Consider the following 20,250-nt stretch of genomic DNA (forward strand, 5'->3'; position numbering starts at 1 on the left):
ATGGGTCAAAGGTGTTGACAATTGTAGTAAAATAAAAGTAGTTGGTGATTTCACCCATTATTATAGAAAATAAATAAAGTTTTCCCTCCACCTACCCTTAAAAAAATGCACATGGATCTTGCCAAAAGCTGAGAAGCAATTCTTTTTGGTGTTGTAGCTCTCAGCAGCACTCTGGGATGCTCTCCGTGTGAGGCACCTCTGGGTATCTCTGTGAGTCACAGCTCATGATTTGTTGTGCAACACTGAGCTGTATGAAAGGAGGGGCGATAGGGGAGGTTGGTGGGACCGGCACCAAGCGCCGGGAAGCTGGAACCCCAAGGCACAACACATGCAACAGCAGGCATCAATGGGCTCAAGGCAGAGGGCAAAGGGGTAAGCTGTGATAATGGGGACCACATTCTTGAACCGGTAGCTTCTAGCAGTGAGCAGGGGTACAACTGATGAAAGTGGCACACCACCAGCCCATCGGTCATACATACAGATGTCACAAAGACAGAATCCCTGTTGGGAGACAACAGTGGCTCGTATCAACTTGGGACAGTGACCAAACCCCTGTGTCCACATCAACGATCTTGGTATGAAACAGCTGCATGAACCTGACCGTGTCAGGTGTGGCAAAGGCCACAGAAAGTGTAGGAGTGTGTGTGTTGATGCCAGCCATGAAACAGCTCAGCTGGGCTCCAATTCACAATAGGCATGAAGTGATAAATGCTCAGAAAATGGTGAAGGGCATTGCTTGGCTAAGAATCTGCATCAAACTTCTTCATTTCGAACATGAATGTACACACTACCTGTTCCATGTCACCATTTAATTTAGGGTAGAATGACAAAGCTATAAACAGGATAAATGCCATGACAGAAACCAAACAATTGAAAGGTGTGAGAAATGAACAGGAGCCCATTACCAAAACTAAGGTACAAGACAAGCCCTCAATACAAAAAATCCTCAAAGGCATATGAATTGTGACCTCAACTGACATCAAGGCATGTCAGAGAATGTAAGGAAACCAGGAAAATGCATCCACAACCAAGAGCCAATATGAATTCAAGAAGGGACCTACAAAGTGTATATGAATGCATTCTTATGGGTGGTGTGGAGTGGGGAAGGGGAACAGAGATGTCCTGGGAACTGCCTGTTGTTGGGCACACTGCTCACACGATGTGACAAAATGGACAATTTTGCCATCAATGCCTGGCCAAAAAATATGTCTCTTAGCCAGCAGTTAGTGCATGAGACTCCCAAATTGCCCTGGTTGAAAAGGTGTAGAATCTTGCACCATAGTGTGGCAAGAATAACAACTCTGGGAGAGAGATCTTCCTTGGGCAACAACAAAACACTGTCAAAAACAGAGAGGTGATGGAAAAATAATTGCACATGGAGTCTGAAGCCTGACCTGGCAGTTTATCTGGCTAGCCCTGTTGAACAAACCAAACCACATAATGGAGAACCGGGCCAGTAGCAATGGCAGCCACTATGTCCGAGATCATAATAGGGAAACCCTCAACCACTGTGTTTCAGTAGCATTATGGATGCAAATCAATTTTCGTAATCAAAATCGATTTCAGGATCCACAGGAAGGATGGATAAGTCATCTGCATTGGCATGTTTAGACTTAGGTTGAAAGTGGATTTCATAATTGTAGTGAGACAAGAACAGTGCCGAGCATCGTAGGTGGTGTACTGCCTTTTCATCCAAGGAAGTATGAGGATTAAACAAGGAAACCAAGGATTTATGATCAGTAATAAGGTGAAACTTGGAGCCATACATAAAAACATGAAATTCCTGGAGAGTATAGACTATGTCAAGAGCCTATTTTTCCACCTGAGAGTAATGCTGCTTGGGTGGGTGAGAGATTGAAAGGCAAAATCAACAGGTTGTTCAGAGCCGTTGACTTATCAGTGCCCTAGGGGTGCACCAAAATTACATGCTGATCTGGAGAGAAAGTAGCTAAACAACGGACCAAGAGTAGTTCGGATTTCAACATTTGAAAAGCATGTTTGCAATCCAGACGCCAGCAAAAAGGTAAATTCTTGCATAAAAAGGCAAGCAACAGGTGGGCCAATTTGGCCACCCACCTCAGAGAGATTTTTTGGTAGTAGGCTATCTTCCCTAGGAAGGCCTGAAGCTCCTTCATGGACAATGGACGAGTCATAGACATAACAGCGGGAATGTGGTGTAGCAGAGGGTCAACCAATCCCATGAGATCTTAAACCCCAAATAAACAATAGAAGGTCAAAAAGACTGAGATTTTGTAAGTTACACCGTAAGCTTGTGGACTGGAAGACAGAAAACAAAGCGCAAAAATTTTTCAAGTGATTGGCCATGGAGGAGCCCATAACAACAGTATCATCCCAATAATTAATGCACCCTGAGACAGATAAAGTCTGTTGCTCTAAAACATCATTGGAATATAGCAGGGTTGTTAGCCACCCCCAAAGGAAATTGCAAATATTGATAGAGACCAAAAGGAGCATTCAAAACCAGAAATCACCAAGACTCCGCACCCACAGGAGTCTGCAGATATGGTTCAGACAAATCAATTTTAGAAATGTACTGGCCCCTCAGTATTTTCCCCAACAGTTCCTTCTGGAGTGGGAGAGGATACGTATCCATGAACGACTGTGCATTGACAGTAGTACTGAAGTCACCACAGGGGCAAAGTTTTCCCAACAACTTCTGAATTACAACCAGCAGAGGCGACCATTCACTAGCTGTAACAGGATGCACCATCCCTACAGACTGAAGTCTGCCCAACTCTGCTTTCTCTTGATCATTCAATATGACAGGAATAGGACGTGCATGATAAAAATGAGGCCGAACCATGGATTTCAAAGAAATATGAACAGAAAAATTCATAGCACACACTATACCTTCTGAAAACAAGTCCAATAACTCATCACACAGTGTTTCCAGTTGTGAATACAGTACCTGATTGGACACAAGATTAACTGTTTCAGTGATAGAAAATTCAAATGAACGAATGCATCCATCCTAACAAGTTCTCAACACTGGCATCAGCAGCCACCAAAAATGTTATGGAGCAAACCACTGACCTGTAATTGGCAGATGGCATAAATTATCCTCATAGGGTAATCTTCAGGTTTGTTATAAGTGACTAGCTTCTGTGTGAATGGTGCCAATGGTGATGAGCATAAACTCACATAGGTTTGAGAATTCAATAACACCATGGCGGCAGTACCTGCGTCAACCTTAACCGGAGTAGTTGATGACACAGTACCTGTGCCAACCTGTAACTGGAGTAGTTGATGAAAAACACTTAACTTAGTAAATAACTTGGGAGAAGTCACAAGCATTGGAGTCACACAGTTTTTGTCCATGATGATATCCTGAGCAACCTGTGGTGAATGGCACACAGAGGTGATGTGTCCTTTCTTCTGACAAGCATTACATGTATCTCAGTGCTTAGGATATGCTGAACTTTTGTGCTAGACAAAACAGAAAGGACAAGATAGAAGAGAGAATACTGACACTGACACTGTAGCAGTCACAGCTGCTTGGGCTGGCCTTGATCTGCTCGGTGCTGGGCCCACATTTTTACTGCTGCCACTGCCGCTTTCTTGTACAAGCCATCTGTTGTACTAGTGGGCACATCTTGTGACACTACTGCCACATCACCCCATGCTTCAGATTGGTCTCCCACCACCTGAGAAACTTCAAAAGTTTGTGCTATTTGCAAAACTTTGGCCAACAGGCATTTTCACAGATTAAAGCCTTCTGGTGTACTTTCATTTCCAGAGCTAAACAGACTCTGCATAAGTGTCATTATGTGCATCACTAATGAACTGACACTTATGCCTTAGGCTGTGAAATTTGGCTGCCCAGGTCCTGTATGACTGGTCTGGTTTCTTATGGCATTGGCAGAATTCGACTTATGCTGATATGACATGTTCATTTGGAATGGTAGCTGGACAATAAACTGCATATGTGATCAAAGATAGGAGCTGCCATTTCTTGTAAAGGGGCAAGCTAACACAGCAACTGATACACCTTAGATGGAATCCACAAGAGAAATAAGCCTTTGCACAAATTTGTGTCTGTCACACCGAAATCCAAAAAATGCTCTCTGTATCTTCTTTCGTAAGCTTCCCAATCCTCACCTGAAACACCATACAGAGGAAATGTGGATGGATAGACAGGAGGAACAGTACCCTATGTCTTAATGGAAGCTGATAAAGTGGACACTGCTGAAGTAGGCCTAAGCTGTTCAATCAGGGCTGGTAGCATGGAATCCATAATGACTAAACCTGATGAAACTGTGCTTAAAGACTGCACATGTATAAACCATTCCAACTCATTTTCAATCATGTACTAACCAAGAAATACATGAAACTGATCTAAGTAATGCAAATATGGCTTTATTCATCACCTCTGAACAATAATGAAAATAAACCTCTCATGACTCTAGACTTGACAAGACAAAAAAATCAAACAGAAGGTGCAATATAATTGATACACAGGACAACTGACATGAGTGGTACAAACTTAAAGTACATAGTGAGAGTGAGTCAGAGCTGCTCAATGCATATATAGTGTGAATCGCTGATAGACAGTGTGGTGAAGACCGTGCCATGTGCATGCTTTTACATGTAACCCTAGCAGTTTAGCCTGGGCTGATAAGTTGGCAGTTGATTTAAGTACACACCCATAGTGACACCACCCTCAGTGCACTCACACTCACATGCTCTGAAATTACAGATTCTCTCTTAGCAAACTGCAGAACACAAATTACTTTATGCTCAGACATTGCCATTTTATGTATGTGACTCTACAAGTGGGAAAACAACAAAGCAGTATTCACATGTGCACTTATCTATAATTGTTTGAGTTCTCTTTAATTGTAGGCTTGAACCAACACTCTATAATGCTTACTTTTGATAGTATTAAAATTTATAACTGGGGCATTGTTTTATGGACACCATATATATAGAAGATTACAAACAAAATCCTGGCCAAAAATCAGTTTGGCTCTAGAAGCAGTAAGGATACTAGGGGGAAAAAAATCTGAGTTAGCATTTATTTATGAATGGAAGAACCTATAATGAGTAACTAGAATATTTTCAGAATATCTTTATATCTTTAGTCATCCATTCATTCCTCATCTTCCATTGATCCTATTCACCATTCACTGGTTGTGGAAAAAGTCGAGGGACATATTACCAAAGCAATTTACATTGATTAACATAGCAAATTAACAGAAAACATAATTTTTAAGGAAAACTGCTGCTTCTTTAGCTACACTATGTACCAGCTATTTAGCTCCCCTTACTAGCATTATATCTACATAACCATCATGATATTTATTGTAAAACAACAGTATCTATCTGTCATACGAACAGAGGCCTGTGTTCCAATAACATTGCCCCTCTCCTGGAGCTAACAGCAACCTTCAGTCTTTGAATGTAGATAATCATGTTACAAGGGTTGGAACTTTAATAGTGGCAACTATTTATTTACAGCTCATACAAAAGAGATATGTGCTTCAAAGTTTTACTGATCTTCAAAGTAGTCACCAGCATTGTGAATAACTCATTGCCAGCGATGTGGAAGTCATAGGATACTCTTAGCAGTGCCAGTTGTGTTGACAGTTCAAGTGGTGCAGTCTATTGCCTGACGAATTTGTAGCAGTTCTGAAGCGAATGCTGTGAAGTGTTTCCTTCAGTTTAGAAATCAAACTGAACTCACAAGGGCTTAAGTCAGGGGAGTGCAGTAGGTGGTACAGCACTTAGCAGCCCCATCAGTCAAACAAATCAGTAACAGCTTGCACTGTATGTGCTTGAGCATTGTCCTGCAAAATGATGGTCAGATCCTGCAGGAAACGTCATCACTTCTGTCTCTATGCTGTTCATTTTTGGAACACAACCTATGACCAGCTTAGAGACAGAAGTGATGACACTTTCTGCAGGACTTGACCATCACTTTGCAGGATAATGCTCAAGCACATACAGTGCAAGCTGTTACTGATTTATTTGATTGATGGGGCTTCTAAGTGCTATACTACCTACTGCATTCCCCTGACTTAAGCCCTCATTAGTTCAACTCAGTTTCTAAACTGAACGAAACACTTCATGGCATTTGCTTCAGAACTGCTTCAGATTTGTCGGGCAATAGATCGTGCTGCTTGAACTGTCACCACAACTGGTGCTGCTAAGAGTATCCTACAACTTCCACATCACTGGCAATGGGTTATACACAATTCTGGTGACTACTTTGAAGGTCAGTAAAACTTTGAAACACGTATCTATTTTGTATGGGCTGTAAATAAATAGTTGCCACTATTAAAGTTCCAACACTCTTATTTGAAGGAGTGGCCAGTAAGGCATATTTTCAATTTTCTTTCAGATTTATAAGGATTCTCAATTTCTAACATCTATCCTATCTAAACAGGTTTCTTTATGAGTAGCATTTTTTGTACTGAATAAATTTAATGACCTTGGGATATTGAAAAAAGATCTTGATATATGTAACTTCCTGGCAGATTAAAACTGTGTACCAGACCGAGATATTTGAACTCAGGACCTTTGTCTTTCACAGGAAAGTGCCCTACCATTTGAGCTAACCAAGCATGACTCATGATCCATCCTCACATCTTCAATTCTACCAGTACCTCATTTCCTATCTTCCAAACTTCACAGAAGCTCTCCTTTAGAGTGAAAATTTGAATCTTGATATTTGCATGTCAGAATTTGACATTTCTATGGAATTATGCTTCTGTAGTAGTAGGTGACATGTAAGCGTTATGAAAACACCAATAGGTCTATGTAGACATTTATTAAACTTTATTCAGTACAGGAGGCATCCACCATTTAACATCACTTCTCAGTGTGAACAGGTGTCCAGGGTACAGGAGCTTCACACCTCCACTCTGTGGTGCTAGTCGGTGATTCTCTTCCTCACAATGTCCCACAGAGCAGCCCCCCCCCCCCCCTCTCCCTCTGAGTGTGGCGCACTGGGTGATCTGGTGGAAAACCAAAGTCTGCAAGGCATGCAGGTTGTTGATCGGCAGTGCTCGCTGTAGAGTGGAGTTGGTGTACATCTTGTGCTGCACAAACCCAGAAGGAAGGTGACGTGACTGACTGTAGTGGGAGGTGGGAGTGGTGGCTTTGACTCATTCCATTGTTGAAAGCCGTGTTGAATTGTCAGTTATCGTGGGGTGATTAGGGTACATATTCGAATTAGGCAAGCTGGTCATGGAGTTAACGGGTAGACTGATCGTTAGGTTACCACAAGTGAGAGCTGCGATGACAATGCTGCAAAATCCACCAGTTGTTAATGGGCTGACTGATCATTAGGTCACCTATGAGTGAGAGCTCTGATGACATTGCTGCAAAATCCACCATCATCAGTAGGTAGAAGGTAGTGATTGCCCTGGACATGATTTGTGAAGCTGTTTGTTTGTGTGTTTTGCTTCTGTCCATAGGTCATTGTTGTACGAGAGATGTTTGAGTTGTCATGATTCTGTGGGATATTTGTGTCATCTTTGGTGATAAGTGTCCATGCTGGTTCCAGTCTGTTGATTGAGACCATGGTGGTGTTTCTATTGACCTCAATGTCAATGATATGAGTTCCCCATTGGACAACTTGAAATGGGCTATTGTAAGGTGATTGTAATGCCATCCATACAGTATCATCACAGAAAATGATGTGTGAACAATTTAGGAGTATCTTGTGTAGGGTCGGTTTGGGGGCAGTGTTCGTGGATGGAGGAGGCATCAGCGAATTACAAATATGGTTCTTGACACTATGCACCATTGAGAGAAGGTGCAATGGGTCAGGAGTTGTTGTTGGTAATGAAAATTCAGCTGGCTGGTTTAATATCTCAACATAGAGTATCTCTGCAAGTGAGACTTGCAGATCATCCTCACCACGTGTAGGTACTGAGGAGGACGCACAGGGAAGTTTCAGTCCATGCGCCCCTATGACACATAAGAGCTTCATCACGCAATGCTATCACTCTTCTAGGTCATTGCTTTTGGGATGGTGTGCTGTGGTGGATTGGTGAGAGTTGCTGCAGAAGCTACAAAGGGCTGTGAAGAGTACCAGTTCAAACTGGAATCCCTGGTCAATGGTGATATTATCTGGGCCACCAAAATGTGATATCCAAGCTGTGTAACAGCTTTTTCCCAGTGTGAAACACTGTCAACCATGGATATGACATGTCTGTAGTCCTCTGACTCTAGTAAAGGTCCCACAAGATCTACGTGCATGTGGAAAAAGCACCCGAATGGTATTTCAGAACTGCCAAGCAGTGGCTGTGGATGTCAACCCACCTTGCTTCATTGACAGTCAAAGCTTGTGTGTGCTCAGGTGCAGCAGTTACATCAAACATCTGTTCAAATGAATCACTCAGTGACCAGCCATATAATAGATCAGGAACCTAGGTGCACAATGTTGTGTGGGCAATCATAGAGTCTACACTGCATGATCCAAGGTGAGGGAGATTGTGTGCACTCAAGAAAGGTATTCAGCCATTATGTGGTCTTCCCACTGCAAGTGCTGGATGTTGGATGAGTATTGAGCAATTAAATCCAAATGACAGTAGTTTGACTGTCACTGACAGTTGTTGAATTGCCTCTGCTAACAGCTTGTGGTCGGTGTAAGTGATGATATGATGCCCCTCTGTATCTTCCTAAAATTACCTTACTGCTTCATACACTACTAAACTCTGCCCAAAGAGGCCATGAAGACCCAATGGTACTGACCGGCTGCCATGTCATCCTTAGCCCACAGGTGCACTGGAGGTGGATATGGAGGGACATGTGGTCAGTACATGACTCACCTGGCCGTATGTCAGTTCATACAGTACTAATAACTCCTAGTCAAATGATAACCATTTTGTTTGAGATTCTGTTAATTTCTTAGAGATAAATCTGGGAGGCTGTGTAGTAAACCCCCTCCTCCTCCCCCCTCCTTTCCCCCTCTAGCTGGAGTACAGTGCCGATAGCTGTGTCACTGGCATCAGTTGATAGTGAAATTTGTATGCCCAGTGTGGGATGTGCTAAGGACATTGCCATCACCACAGATTTCCAGTGATTGAATGCCTTTTGCATTTCTGTGTTCCACATTACTTTTCGTTTCCCCAGCCAGGGCATCAGCCAAAGGTGTCTGTGCTTGTGCATGTGGCAAATGGTGTCAATAAAAGTTCCGAATACTGAGGAGTTCATGGTAAGTTTGTGAGAGAGGCAGCAAGCAGATGGATTCAGTTCGATCTGGAGCTGGTTTGATTCCATCTGCATTGATGGTATGACTAAGGAAAGTAACTTTGTGTTTTTGTAGTTGTGATTTGTCATTATTGATGTTGACACCTCTGTCATGGAGGGTGATAAGAACTAGTTCAAGACTCCTTCCATGACTGCCAGCTGAAAAAATTAAACTATCATTCAGATAGGCATAGCAACAATTAATCTTGATTAATATACCATCAATGAAATGTTGCCATGTCTGTGCTGCACTTTTTGGTCTGTATTGAATCATCAAGAACTCATATGGTCTGAATGGTGTGATGATGGCTGTTTTACTGACATTGTCTGAGTGCATGGGAATCTGACAACAGGCTTTTTGACAATGAATTACACTAAAGGTTGTGTCTCCCATGAATAATTGTGAGAAATCTTGAATGTTTGGTGCAGGGTAGCTGTCTTGAATCATATGAGAATTAAGTACCCTGCAGTCCCGAAAGAGTCTCATAGAACTGTCTTCTTTTAAGTACCAGTTTGATGGGTAATCCTCAGGTGTTGATTGAAGAACAGATGATGCTCACTTACAACTTGTTGTCTGTTGCTGTCTTGGCTGCCTGAAGAAGAACTTGTGTGAGACACCATGCCTTTAGCAAACAAGTAGACCAGTGATTGTGCATAATACCATTTCTACTTGTGCACAGATAGAGTCTAACCTTTTGTGTGTCACTCGATGTACTGCACTGGACTCATTGTAGAGGAGTAGGCGAGGCAGGTAGCACTGTACTAACCTGTACTGTTTGGCACTAAGCTGCAGCACATGTTGTGGTGTCAGTGAGTTGTGGCAGTGAGGCATGACCACCTGGTGCAGGCACAATCATGTGGGCCATTCTTACATTGTTGTGTGAGAGACATAGACTTTGGTTGTGAGGGATGTTTCATGTATGCAATGGCACAGGTCACCATTGACAGAGCATAATTGTTGTTAGTTGACATGAGTCTCATATAGTTGATTCTGAACTGTGTTGACTGGTTGTATTGTGGTAATATACTCATGTATAGAAGGCTGCTATTGGCAAATGCCATGACATGGGTTGTAGGTGGGGGCGAACTGTGGGTTGCGACTCTTGGTAAAGTCAGGCCAAAAAGCCCCAGGATGAACTACTGTGAGGCACAGTGCTGTAAAGCATGGCAGTAGAGATGAAGTGAGAGGTGGAATTTGTAGAAGAAGTCTACTCATATCACCACTCTGGTGACACAGAAGGTCCTTATGCAGTGTAGCATATCAGAAAGATGCACTGCTAGATCCCATGTGCCATTTACAGGAATGTCTGTGTTGTTAGTCAGATGCAGCTGTAGTCTGAAGATTGTAGTGTATGGTTTGAATAGGAGGCAAGGCACATCCAAGCCTGTGTCAATGGGGAAGTAGACATCTGTGTTGCTGTCTTTGTATAGGCGTCCCTCATGCAGAGTCAGTGTGGTAGAAGAGAGGTGACTTGATGCTGTGGTGTGAGGCAGTGTGCCTATTGCAGCATGTGGTTGTCATTAGGATATGAGCAGGGTTAGTGACAGTTGCGTGTGGATGCAACGTACTGTACATGATACCAGCAGAGTTGTGGGAGAAAGGGGGTGCAGTCAGTGGGCACAGCATTCATAACAGTTGTTGTGGTACCATGTGCAGTCAGCAGCCCAATGCTTGGAGGGGAGCTTGCGATGTCAGCTTGGCATGATGTCAGATGCTGGCATGACTGAACAGAGTGCCTGCTGGCTGACTGAGTGGAGAGGGCAGTGTGTCCAAATTGATGTTCTGCCTGTGTCAAATGATTCAATATAATATGTTTGCTAGTGCCAATTTCTTGTCAAGTGGTTTCATCTCATGCACAGTCATTGCAAGCTGTAGCTGAGATGGAAGTTTCACAATCCATAATGTCCAAAGGGTTGGATCTGGCATTAGTGTGGGGTCAACTACCAAATGTAGGCAATGCTATAATTCTTAAGGGGTTCCCTCAGTGAGCTGCTTGTCATAAAAGACTCGCCACATCTGTTGTTCAGGATTGTGAGCAATTCATGTAGTGTGATGTTTTTGCTGCATCAGACTTATTGAGTGGAGGAGGGGAAAGGATAACATCACTTATTACTTTGAGATGTTCTGTGAGATAACAGATTAAGATCAGAAATTCTGAACTGTGATAGATAATGTTTAGTGAAGCAAATACACACTCAACTGTTTTGTGAAGCACAATGACACTTAGTCTGATCAGAATAGTGGGAGTTCTCATTGTGCTGCAGCTCTGTGTTATCCTGTGAATTCTGATAACAGTTGTACCACCTGAGATGACTGGGAAGACATGACTACTTCTGGGCCTTTCAATCATGATGTAGTTGGAGATGGGAACATGGCATCGATATTTCATAAAGGTTGTGCATATGAGACGGGTGCATCAGGCATTGGCAATAGTAGCACAGCTGATGTAGAAGACCTATCAGCACTATATCTGATTGTGCGAAACCTGAAATCAGACTATCCTTGAAGCAGCTCAACATGGGGGTGGCATGCGGGTTCACTAATAGAGACTCCAGTGATGGCCACTGCTGAGTCGCAATCACTATATTTTGTGAGATGACATTATGCGCACATTTTGCTCCATATTCCACACAATTTGTTGATGAAGTCAATGGGTGCACTCCACTATGGTTACTCTCAATGAATTTGTAGCCTTATGGCTGCAAGGAACAATGAACAGAATAAGCTTTGCATCAATTGTTAATGCACAATAGCATGACAGACAATGGTATTTCACAAATAATGTCAGCGTCATTTGTGTTAGCATACCTCTGTTTGATAGTAGGTGACATGTAAGTGACACAAAAACACCAATAGGTCTAAATAAACATATACTAAACTTTGGACAATACAGGAGGCATCAACCATCTAACATCACTCAGTGCAAATTGGTGTCCAGAGCACAGTGGCTCCACATCCCTACTCCACGATGCTAGTCACCTATCCTCTTTGTTTTGAAGTCATGATGACCTCATATTTCTGTACTGAAACCACCACAGCAAACTAACAATCTAATTTATATATAAAAACAAAGATGAGGTGACTTACCGAACAAAAGCGCTGGCAGGTCGATAGACACACAAACAAACACAAACATACACACAAAATTCAAGCTTTCGCAACAAACTGTTGCCTAATCAGGAAAGAGGGAAGGAGAGGGGAAGACGAAAGGAAGTGGGTTTTAAGGGAGAGGGTAAGGAGTCATTCCAATCCCGGGAGCGGAAAGACTTACCTTAGGGGGAAAAAAGGACAGGTATACACTCGCACACACGCACATATCCATCCACACATACACAGACACAAGCAGACTCTGCTTGTGTCTGTGTATGTGTGGATGGATATGTGCGTGTGTGCGAGTGTATACCTGTCCTTTTTTCCCCCTAAGGTAAGTCTTTCCGCTCCCGGGATTGGAATGACTCCTTACCCTCTCCCTTAAAACCCACTTCCTTTCGTCTTCCCCTCTCCTTCCCTCTTTCCTGATTAGGCAACAGTTTGTTGCGAAAGCTTGAATTTTGTGTGTATGTTTGTGTTTGTTTGTGTGTCTATCGACCTGCCAGCGCTTTTGTTCGGTAAGTCACCTCATCTTTGTTTTTATATATAATTTTTCCCACGTGGAATGTTTCCTTCCATTATATTGATAACAATCTAATTTTTTTTTTTACACATTATTCTAGCAACAGCATGACTTTGAGAAACAAAGATGTCTATTTCAGGTTCAGTTAGTCAGTGTTTTCATATACAAACTACATCCACTTTCTTACTTCTACAATAAGGTTTCAATTCTAGTATCTTATTTGTACTGCTATATATATATATATTGATTTGTAGAAGGGTAACTTCCTCATATCTGCTAGTACATAGTCCCACTGAGACAGATGTTGTTATTTCTTTCAACACACCAAATGGCTTATTCCTTGTGAAGGGAGACATCTTGTAAAGATACTGACACTGTTCATCATTTACCTTGGTCATGTTACTTAGATATGGGGTGGATCTCTCCTCATTTTTCCACAGTATTTTAAAAAGTCATCATCTCATATTGTGACTCATCTTTGTCTCATTGCCAGTCAAATTCTCCGTGTGCTTGCTGCTGTTGTTTCATATGATGATTTTGCTGTATATCTTCTGGATCTCAGACTCATTCTCTGGATTTCCCTGGTGCTCCTGCTGTTGATTTTTCTAGGAGCTTCTTTATCTTAGATTGAATATTGCTGCCATTTGAAGAGTATACGAAAACAATAGATTTTGTCATAATTATACATCTCACTTTTACATTGCAGGGTATTATACTACATCACCATTAACAACTCCTGTACCTAAAGATAGGCATATACCACTAGAGAGCTTTCCAAGATAGACCATAAAAATCAAATGCTTATCAATTACATTACAATTTATTACCTACCAAAAATGAAACCTACAAAATAACGTGCACCATTCCATGTGACAGTTATAAGTGTGTCACCCATATTTGGATTATTTTTCTATAAAGTGTCCAATGAATGAATTCTGTACTTTCTTTTGAACAAGAACAAGTTAATTATTAGAATGATATGAAATAGTATATGTATAGAGATGTCAGAGTCAAAGTCTTAGGCTGTACATAAATGTCATAAATGTACACAACAAACTGTTAGCAACTTTACCATGCTTGTGATTGTTTAGTTGTTTATTTTCATGATTTGTTTGAAATATATTTGTCCACTGTAAAGTAATCTTCAATGCTTATATGTAGATATTTTAAATATAAATAGATTGCATTTACATTACTTAATGAATAAAAGCTAACTTTGTTTCAGAACCCAGCTGATAGTAAAAAAGGATCCTTCCTGTGGCTCCTACGATAATGGCCAATGGTCAGGGATGGTAGGTGATGTCCATGAAGGAAAAGCACATGTTGGGCTCTCATTGTTCACAATGTCTGCAGCAAGGACATCAGTGGTTTCATTTACAACACCTATATTTCTTGGAAGGTCACTCATACAGATTTTTTTCAAGCAATTTACAAGAAATTTTAAATTCATGTAGTGTAGATTACATTTGGGTCCTTTTTATCATATTCATTGTTACTCTGGATATCATGGTCTTATCTTGTATGTTACATTATACACTGAATGAATCTTTGTCATTTATCTTAATTAATTGTTCTACTAAATGCACACACACACACACACACACACACACACACACACACACACACACACACACACAACAATAGGTCATAGACTCACTCTTTACATTCTGAAGATCATTATTTGTTCTACAATATATTGTAGATGAGATTAACAATATAATTAACATCACAGTAGGAGACTTCTAAGTAGATGAAGGGAAGGAATCCTACTGCATTGGAAGCAAAACAACATATGTCAGTAGAAGCAATGTGGACATAAAGACCAGACTAATGTAGGAAAAAGAAGTCTATTGGTATCAAAAATCAATCTTAATTTGACGAAGAAATTTCTGAGAATGTACATTTTGAGCATGACGTTGAGTAGAAGTAAATTGTGGACTTTGGGAAAACTGGAACAGAAGAAAATGGAAATGTATGGGATGTTGTACTATAGAAGGGTGTTGAAAATTATGTGAACTGATAAGATAAGGAATTATGTTGTTCTACACAGAATTGGTGAGGACATGAACATGTGGAAATCAACGACAAGAAGGACTGACAGGATGGTAAGATATATGTCAGGACAGCAACGAGTAACTTCTGTAATACTGCAGAGGGTAAAAACAGCAAGGAAAGATAGATATTTCATTGTATCGAACAAATAATTGAGGAATCTTCCTGGCAGACTAAAACTGTGTGCTGGATTGAGATGCAAACTCAGGACCTATGCCTTTCATGTGCAAGTGCACTACCAACTGAGTTACCCAAGCATAGGTCATGACCCATCCTGACAGCTTTACTTCTGCCAGTATCGTATCTCCTACCTTTCAAATTTCACAGAAGCTCTCCTGTGAAACTTGCAGGACTAGCACTACTGGAAGGAAGGATATTGTGGAGACATGGCTTAGCCACAGCCTGGGGGACGTTTTCAGAATGAAATTTTCACTCTGCAATAGAAAGTTTGTTGGTATGAAACTTTCTGGCAGATTAAAACTGTGTGCCAGACCAAGACTCAAACTGGGGACCTTTGATTTTCACCTGCAAGTGCTCTCACTGCAAGTTTCACAGGAGTACATGAAGTTTGGAAGGCTGGAGGTGAGGCATTGTTGGAAGTAAAGCTGTGAGGTCAGGTTGTCAGTCATGTTTGTTTAGTTCAATTGATAGAACACTTACCTGTGAAAGGCAAAGGTCTAGAGTTCAAGTCTCAGTCCAGCATGCAGTTTTAATCTGCTAGGAAGTTTCATATCAGTACTCACTCTACTGCAGAGTGAAAATTTCTGTCTGGTAACATCCCCCAAGCTGTGGCTAAGCCATGTGTCTGCAATATCCTTTCTTCCAGGAGTGCTCTACATGCAAGTTTCACAGGAGAGCTTCTGTGAAGTTTGTAAGGTAGGAGCTGAGGTATTGGTGGAAGTAAAGCTGTGAGGACATGTCATGAGTCATGCTTGGGTAGCTCAGTTAGTAGAGCACTTGCCCTTGAAAGGAAAAGGTCCTGAATGCAAGTCTCAGTTTGGCACACCGTGTTAATTTGACAGGATGTTTCATATCAGAGCTCACTCCACTGCAGAATGAAAATTTGCATCTGGAAACATCCCCCAGGCTGTGGCTAAGCCATGTCTCCTCAATTCCCTTTCTTTGAGGAGTGCTAGTTCTGGAAGTTTCACAGGAGAGTTTGTGTGAAGTTTGGAACATAGGAGATGAGGTACTGCCAAAAGTAAAGATGTGAGGACAGTTTGTAACTTGTGCTTGTGTAGCTCAGTTGAAAGAGCACCTGCCTGCACATGCAAAAGACCCGATTTCAAGTCTCAGTCTGGCACACAGTTTTAATCCACTAGAAAGTTTCACTGTAGTACACATTCTGCTCCAGAGAGAAAATTTCATGTGGGAATAATTGAGTGTTCATAATCTCCTCAAGTTTGCTGCCAGATCATACCATTAAGGCTAACCTGACTCAATGTTTTGGCAATGCAGCTGTCTACCACCTTCTGGAGAGATGCTGCTGCTGAGTCGCACTGAAAACTGATACATGACTGGAAACCATCATCCTATATGGGCCTGACATTTCAGTGATCCACATATCTACCATCTTCAAGAATGGTGCTACTGCTGCTGCTGAGTCCTGCCGAAGTTTTCATGTAAATGAACAAGACTTTCATCCAAACTTGGTACACATATGATGCACCTGTAGTATCAGGAGACAGTTACTGTGAGGATGAGGTGCTCCTAGAACCTATACTTGTGGGGTTGGAGAAGGAAAAGTGGTGACACATAACTATAACTTTGAAATACCTGGAGCAATGTCAGTCAGCCTTAGGATAGATGTGACTTGGACCTACTCTGTGGCAAAATGTACTGTTAGTGTGAAACATGTCTAGCACTCTAAGGGGTGAGATGGGATCTCTATGGATAATGAGTGAAGGTAAGGCTTGCACACCACATAAAATAATGTATATACAATTGAAACATACAGAACTACATTTTATTACTTTTTATTTTAAACAACACAAAAACAGATCCACAAATACAGATAACTCACCACTGAGATTAACTTCAAAGATACGCCTTGTACAAGAGGTAACACACACTACAGCTAGTTGTTGGACTGATTACTCCTGAACATCCCACCCTTACCATCTCTCTGCCTCCCCCCCCCCCTCCCCCTCCCATAGTGTGGAGCACCTGGAGTGTACAGCTTTTTGTAGATGTAGATGTAGATATTTGTCACCCAGTTACTGTGTGGAATGCTGAGCATTAAGTCGATGCAGTTTTGTTACAGTGACTGTGTAGCTACTGGCTAATGGTTCAGTAATCACAGGAGAGGCCTGCACAGGTGTTTTCAGATACAGTAAGGCTTCCAATGTCAATGCCAAAGGCAGTACCCGCACCAGATTGAACAACTCGATAGAAACCTTTGCAGTTTTGCTGTTTTACAAGGGCTCCTCATCACAACACTGGGAAGGGAATGGTGTATCATGGTTGGCGCAGCTATTTGATGGGATTTGCACAGAGAAGTTGCCCAAAGCTTTTTCGATAACAATAGGGTGTTTGCCATGGTATGAAGCAGGCAGGCAGGCTATGTGATCTTGGTGTTGTTGTACCTGCTGTGGCATTTCTGCTGTGGATGGCAGTGGTGCAAGCTGTAATGTGTAATGTCTCCTCATAAACCATTTCTGATAATAATTCTCTGATGCCTGCTTATAAACTGTACAAAAGCCTAAAGGTCAAGGGGAAGACCTCTGTCCATTTCCCATGGTGGCACATGTCTGATACCACTTTTCTACCATCCCATTGCTGGTGTGCTGGTAACTTGTCATGTGATGATGCTGGATGCTGAAAAAGTTGGACAATTCTTGGAACAATTCGGATTCAATCTGCCAGCACAGATCTGTAATGATGTGGTGGGGTCAACAGACTCATGCTATCCATATGGCAATGAAGGTCCTTGCTGTTACCTCAGCAAAATCATCCATTATGTGTTTGGCTTATACCCATCAAGCACATCTCTCCACTGATGTTAAAAGGTGCCTGTAACTGTCCTCAGGTGGGAGGGAGCCTACAAGATCATTGTGGACATGGGCAAATCTCATCGATGAACTGTGAAATTGCCCAGTTTCCGCATGCACATGTTGCCCCACTTCATAGTGCTGACACTGAAGTCACAAACATCCCCATTCACAGGCATTTTTTTTAATCATTGGCCACACAAAATGGTTTGTCAGTAATTTGCTGTTGGGTATGATTGTAAATAAGTTAAAAGCAACTTTGCAGAGTTTTGGCAAAATATAGATGCCTGGCACCAGGATTTAAGTGAGTTGCAGTTTTGTGGAAGGCCAGTAAATGGTGTAGTTGTGGATCTGCAGTGTGAGTGCCATTTAGTTATTTGTAGTCCTTGGTATTTGCCAGACCACAGATGTGTGAAAAGTAATCAGACATGATGTTTTCTGCTCCTTTTATGTGGCACTCATCTACATAAACAGGCTGACAAACTGTATGTCTGCACTGCTGGGGAGACACTTATTGCTAGTTTTCTGGAAGCACAGACTTTCAATTTGAGCTGAGTGTAAATTATCTCAAGGAAAGCTTCAATTACTGCTCAGAAATATTTAACAACTCTACAAAATGCAGGCAGTTCCCTGCCACACGCATTCCAGTACAGCAGCACTAGTTGCGAATTTTTGGAAAAAAATTTAATCGTTGCCAATGGTGGCCAATTTGTTGGTATATGGCTGCACCTATTTCTGTTTGGCAAGTGTCTATGACTATTGCCAAGGACGTATGTGGCACTCGGTGATCAAGGAGTACTGCACTAGTTAGACATCATGGAAAACTTTTTCCATCTCCAAGGTCCACTTGAGGGATCTCTGACCTGTGGTGTCCTGTGAACACATCCGTAAGTTGTGTTTGTATAGTCACCATTACTGGTAGATGACAGTGATAAAAGTTGACCATTTCTAGCAAAAATTGTAATTGTTGATAGCCTGTCAGGGGTATTGCAGGGCTGCTGTCTTTTACGGTAACAGACAAATGCCATCTACCAAAATTGTTTGTTCCAGGAAGGTCACTTCTGTTTTGCCATTGACACATTTTACTTTATTCAGCATTATGCCATAGCTATACTGCTTCTGACACATCTGCGTGTACATCTACATATATATTCTGCAAGCCACCATATGATGCATGGCAGAGTACCCTGTAGCCCTGCTAGTCATTTCCTTTCCTGTTCCACTCGCAAATAGAGCGAGGGGGGGAAGAAAACGACTGTATGTATGCCTCTGTATGAGCCCTAATTTCTCTTATCTTATCTTTGTGTGCTTACACAAAATGTACTTTGGCAGAACTGGAATCATTCTGCAGTCAGCTTTAGATGCCGGTTCTCTAAACTTCCTCAATAGTCTTCCTAGGAAAGAACACACTTTCTGCATGTGTCATACATGTAGCCAAGCATATGGTTAGAACACTACAAAGCCATCATGGTATATAAAGGAAATCCAAAGTGTCTTTAATACTCATCCATGAAACACTGCTATGCTATGCAGCATTTTTAAGACCAAATGGCATAAATAAAAATCAAAATAAACTCAAAGACATAATTACAATGCATCATAAGCATCTGGTAGCCCATGATGCTGAAAAGTTTTGTGATGGGTAAAGCATATGTAGATGTACATAGGGTACCTTCCTGGTACTGTCCTGGCATTTAAAGTGTGGTAATCTTCACAGGGGCACCATGAGCCATTGAAATGTGGTAATTATCACATGGCATCAGGATCAATCTTTCTTGCAAACAAAGTGCAAAGTTGAAGACCACAGGCTGTCAAAATGATGGATTATCCCAGCTAGGAGCATTTCTTCAGATATCACCATTGTTCCTGTGAACCACTTCAGGACAAGTCTATGGGTGTGCTGTGAAATGGGGCTTTGTATACAACACACAACCTGGGAAGGGTGCTGGTGAAATGGTGTTTAACAACTTCCTGGAAATACTCATAGAGTTATGGTACTCCTGCTCACCATTAATCAAAAGTAGCCCTAAGCACAAACAGAAAAACAAACAGCTAAAATGGTATACAGATGAGCTAGCTCTCACTAGGGAGGAGATGATCAGACTGTACAGAATATATAAAAATTCTTGTAAACGAGGACCTGAGCTAGATAATACTTCTTACAGAACTTATCTAAAATGTAAAAAAATCTACAAAGACAAACTGTCCTTGGCCAAAAAACAAGCATGTGAACATTACATTGAAAGTGCTCCCAACAAATGTAAAGCAGCATGGGATATCATCAACCAATATAATTCACAAACCCATACACAAGATGCAATGCTGGTCCCAGAAGAAGTAAATAATTACTTCTTAACCTCAGTGAGCGAGCTGAA

General features: G+C 41.6%; 1 protein-coding gene across 1 annotated transcript in view; it reads left to right on the forward strand.

The window, feature by feature from the left end:
• Positions 1 to 328: 328 nt before the first annotated feature.
• LOC124775344 overlaps positions 329 to 20,250 on the forward strand; it is a 29,344-nt gene continuing 9,422 nt past the window's right edge. The window contains exon 1 of the mRNA XM_047250175.1: positions 329 to 372. Coding sequence (XP_047106131.1) covers positions 329 to 372 — 44 coding nt within the window. The remainder of the gene's footprint in view (positions 373 to 20,250) is intronic.

Source organism: Schistocerca piceifrons, chromosome 2, assembly GCF_021461385.2.
Source record: "Schistocerca piceifrons isolate TAMUIC-IGC-003096 chromosome 2, iqSchPice1.1, whole genome shotgun sequence".
Classification (NCBI taxonomy): Eukaryota; Metazoa; Arthropoda; class Insecta; order Orthoptera; family Acrididae; genus Schistocerca; species Schistocerca piceifrons.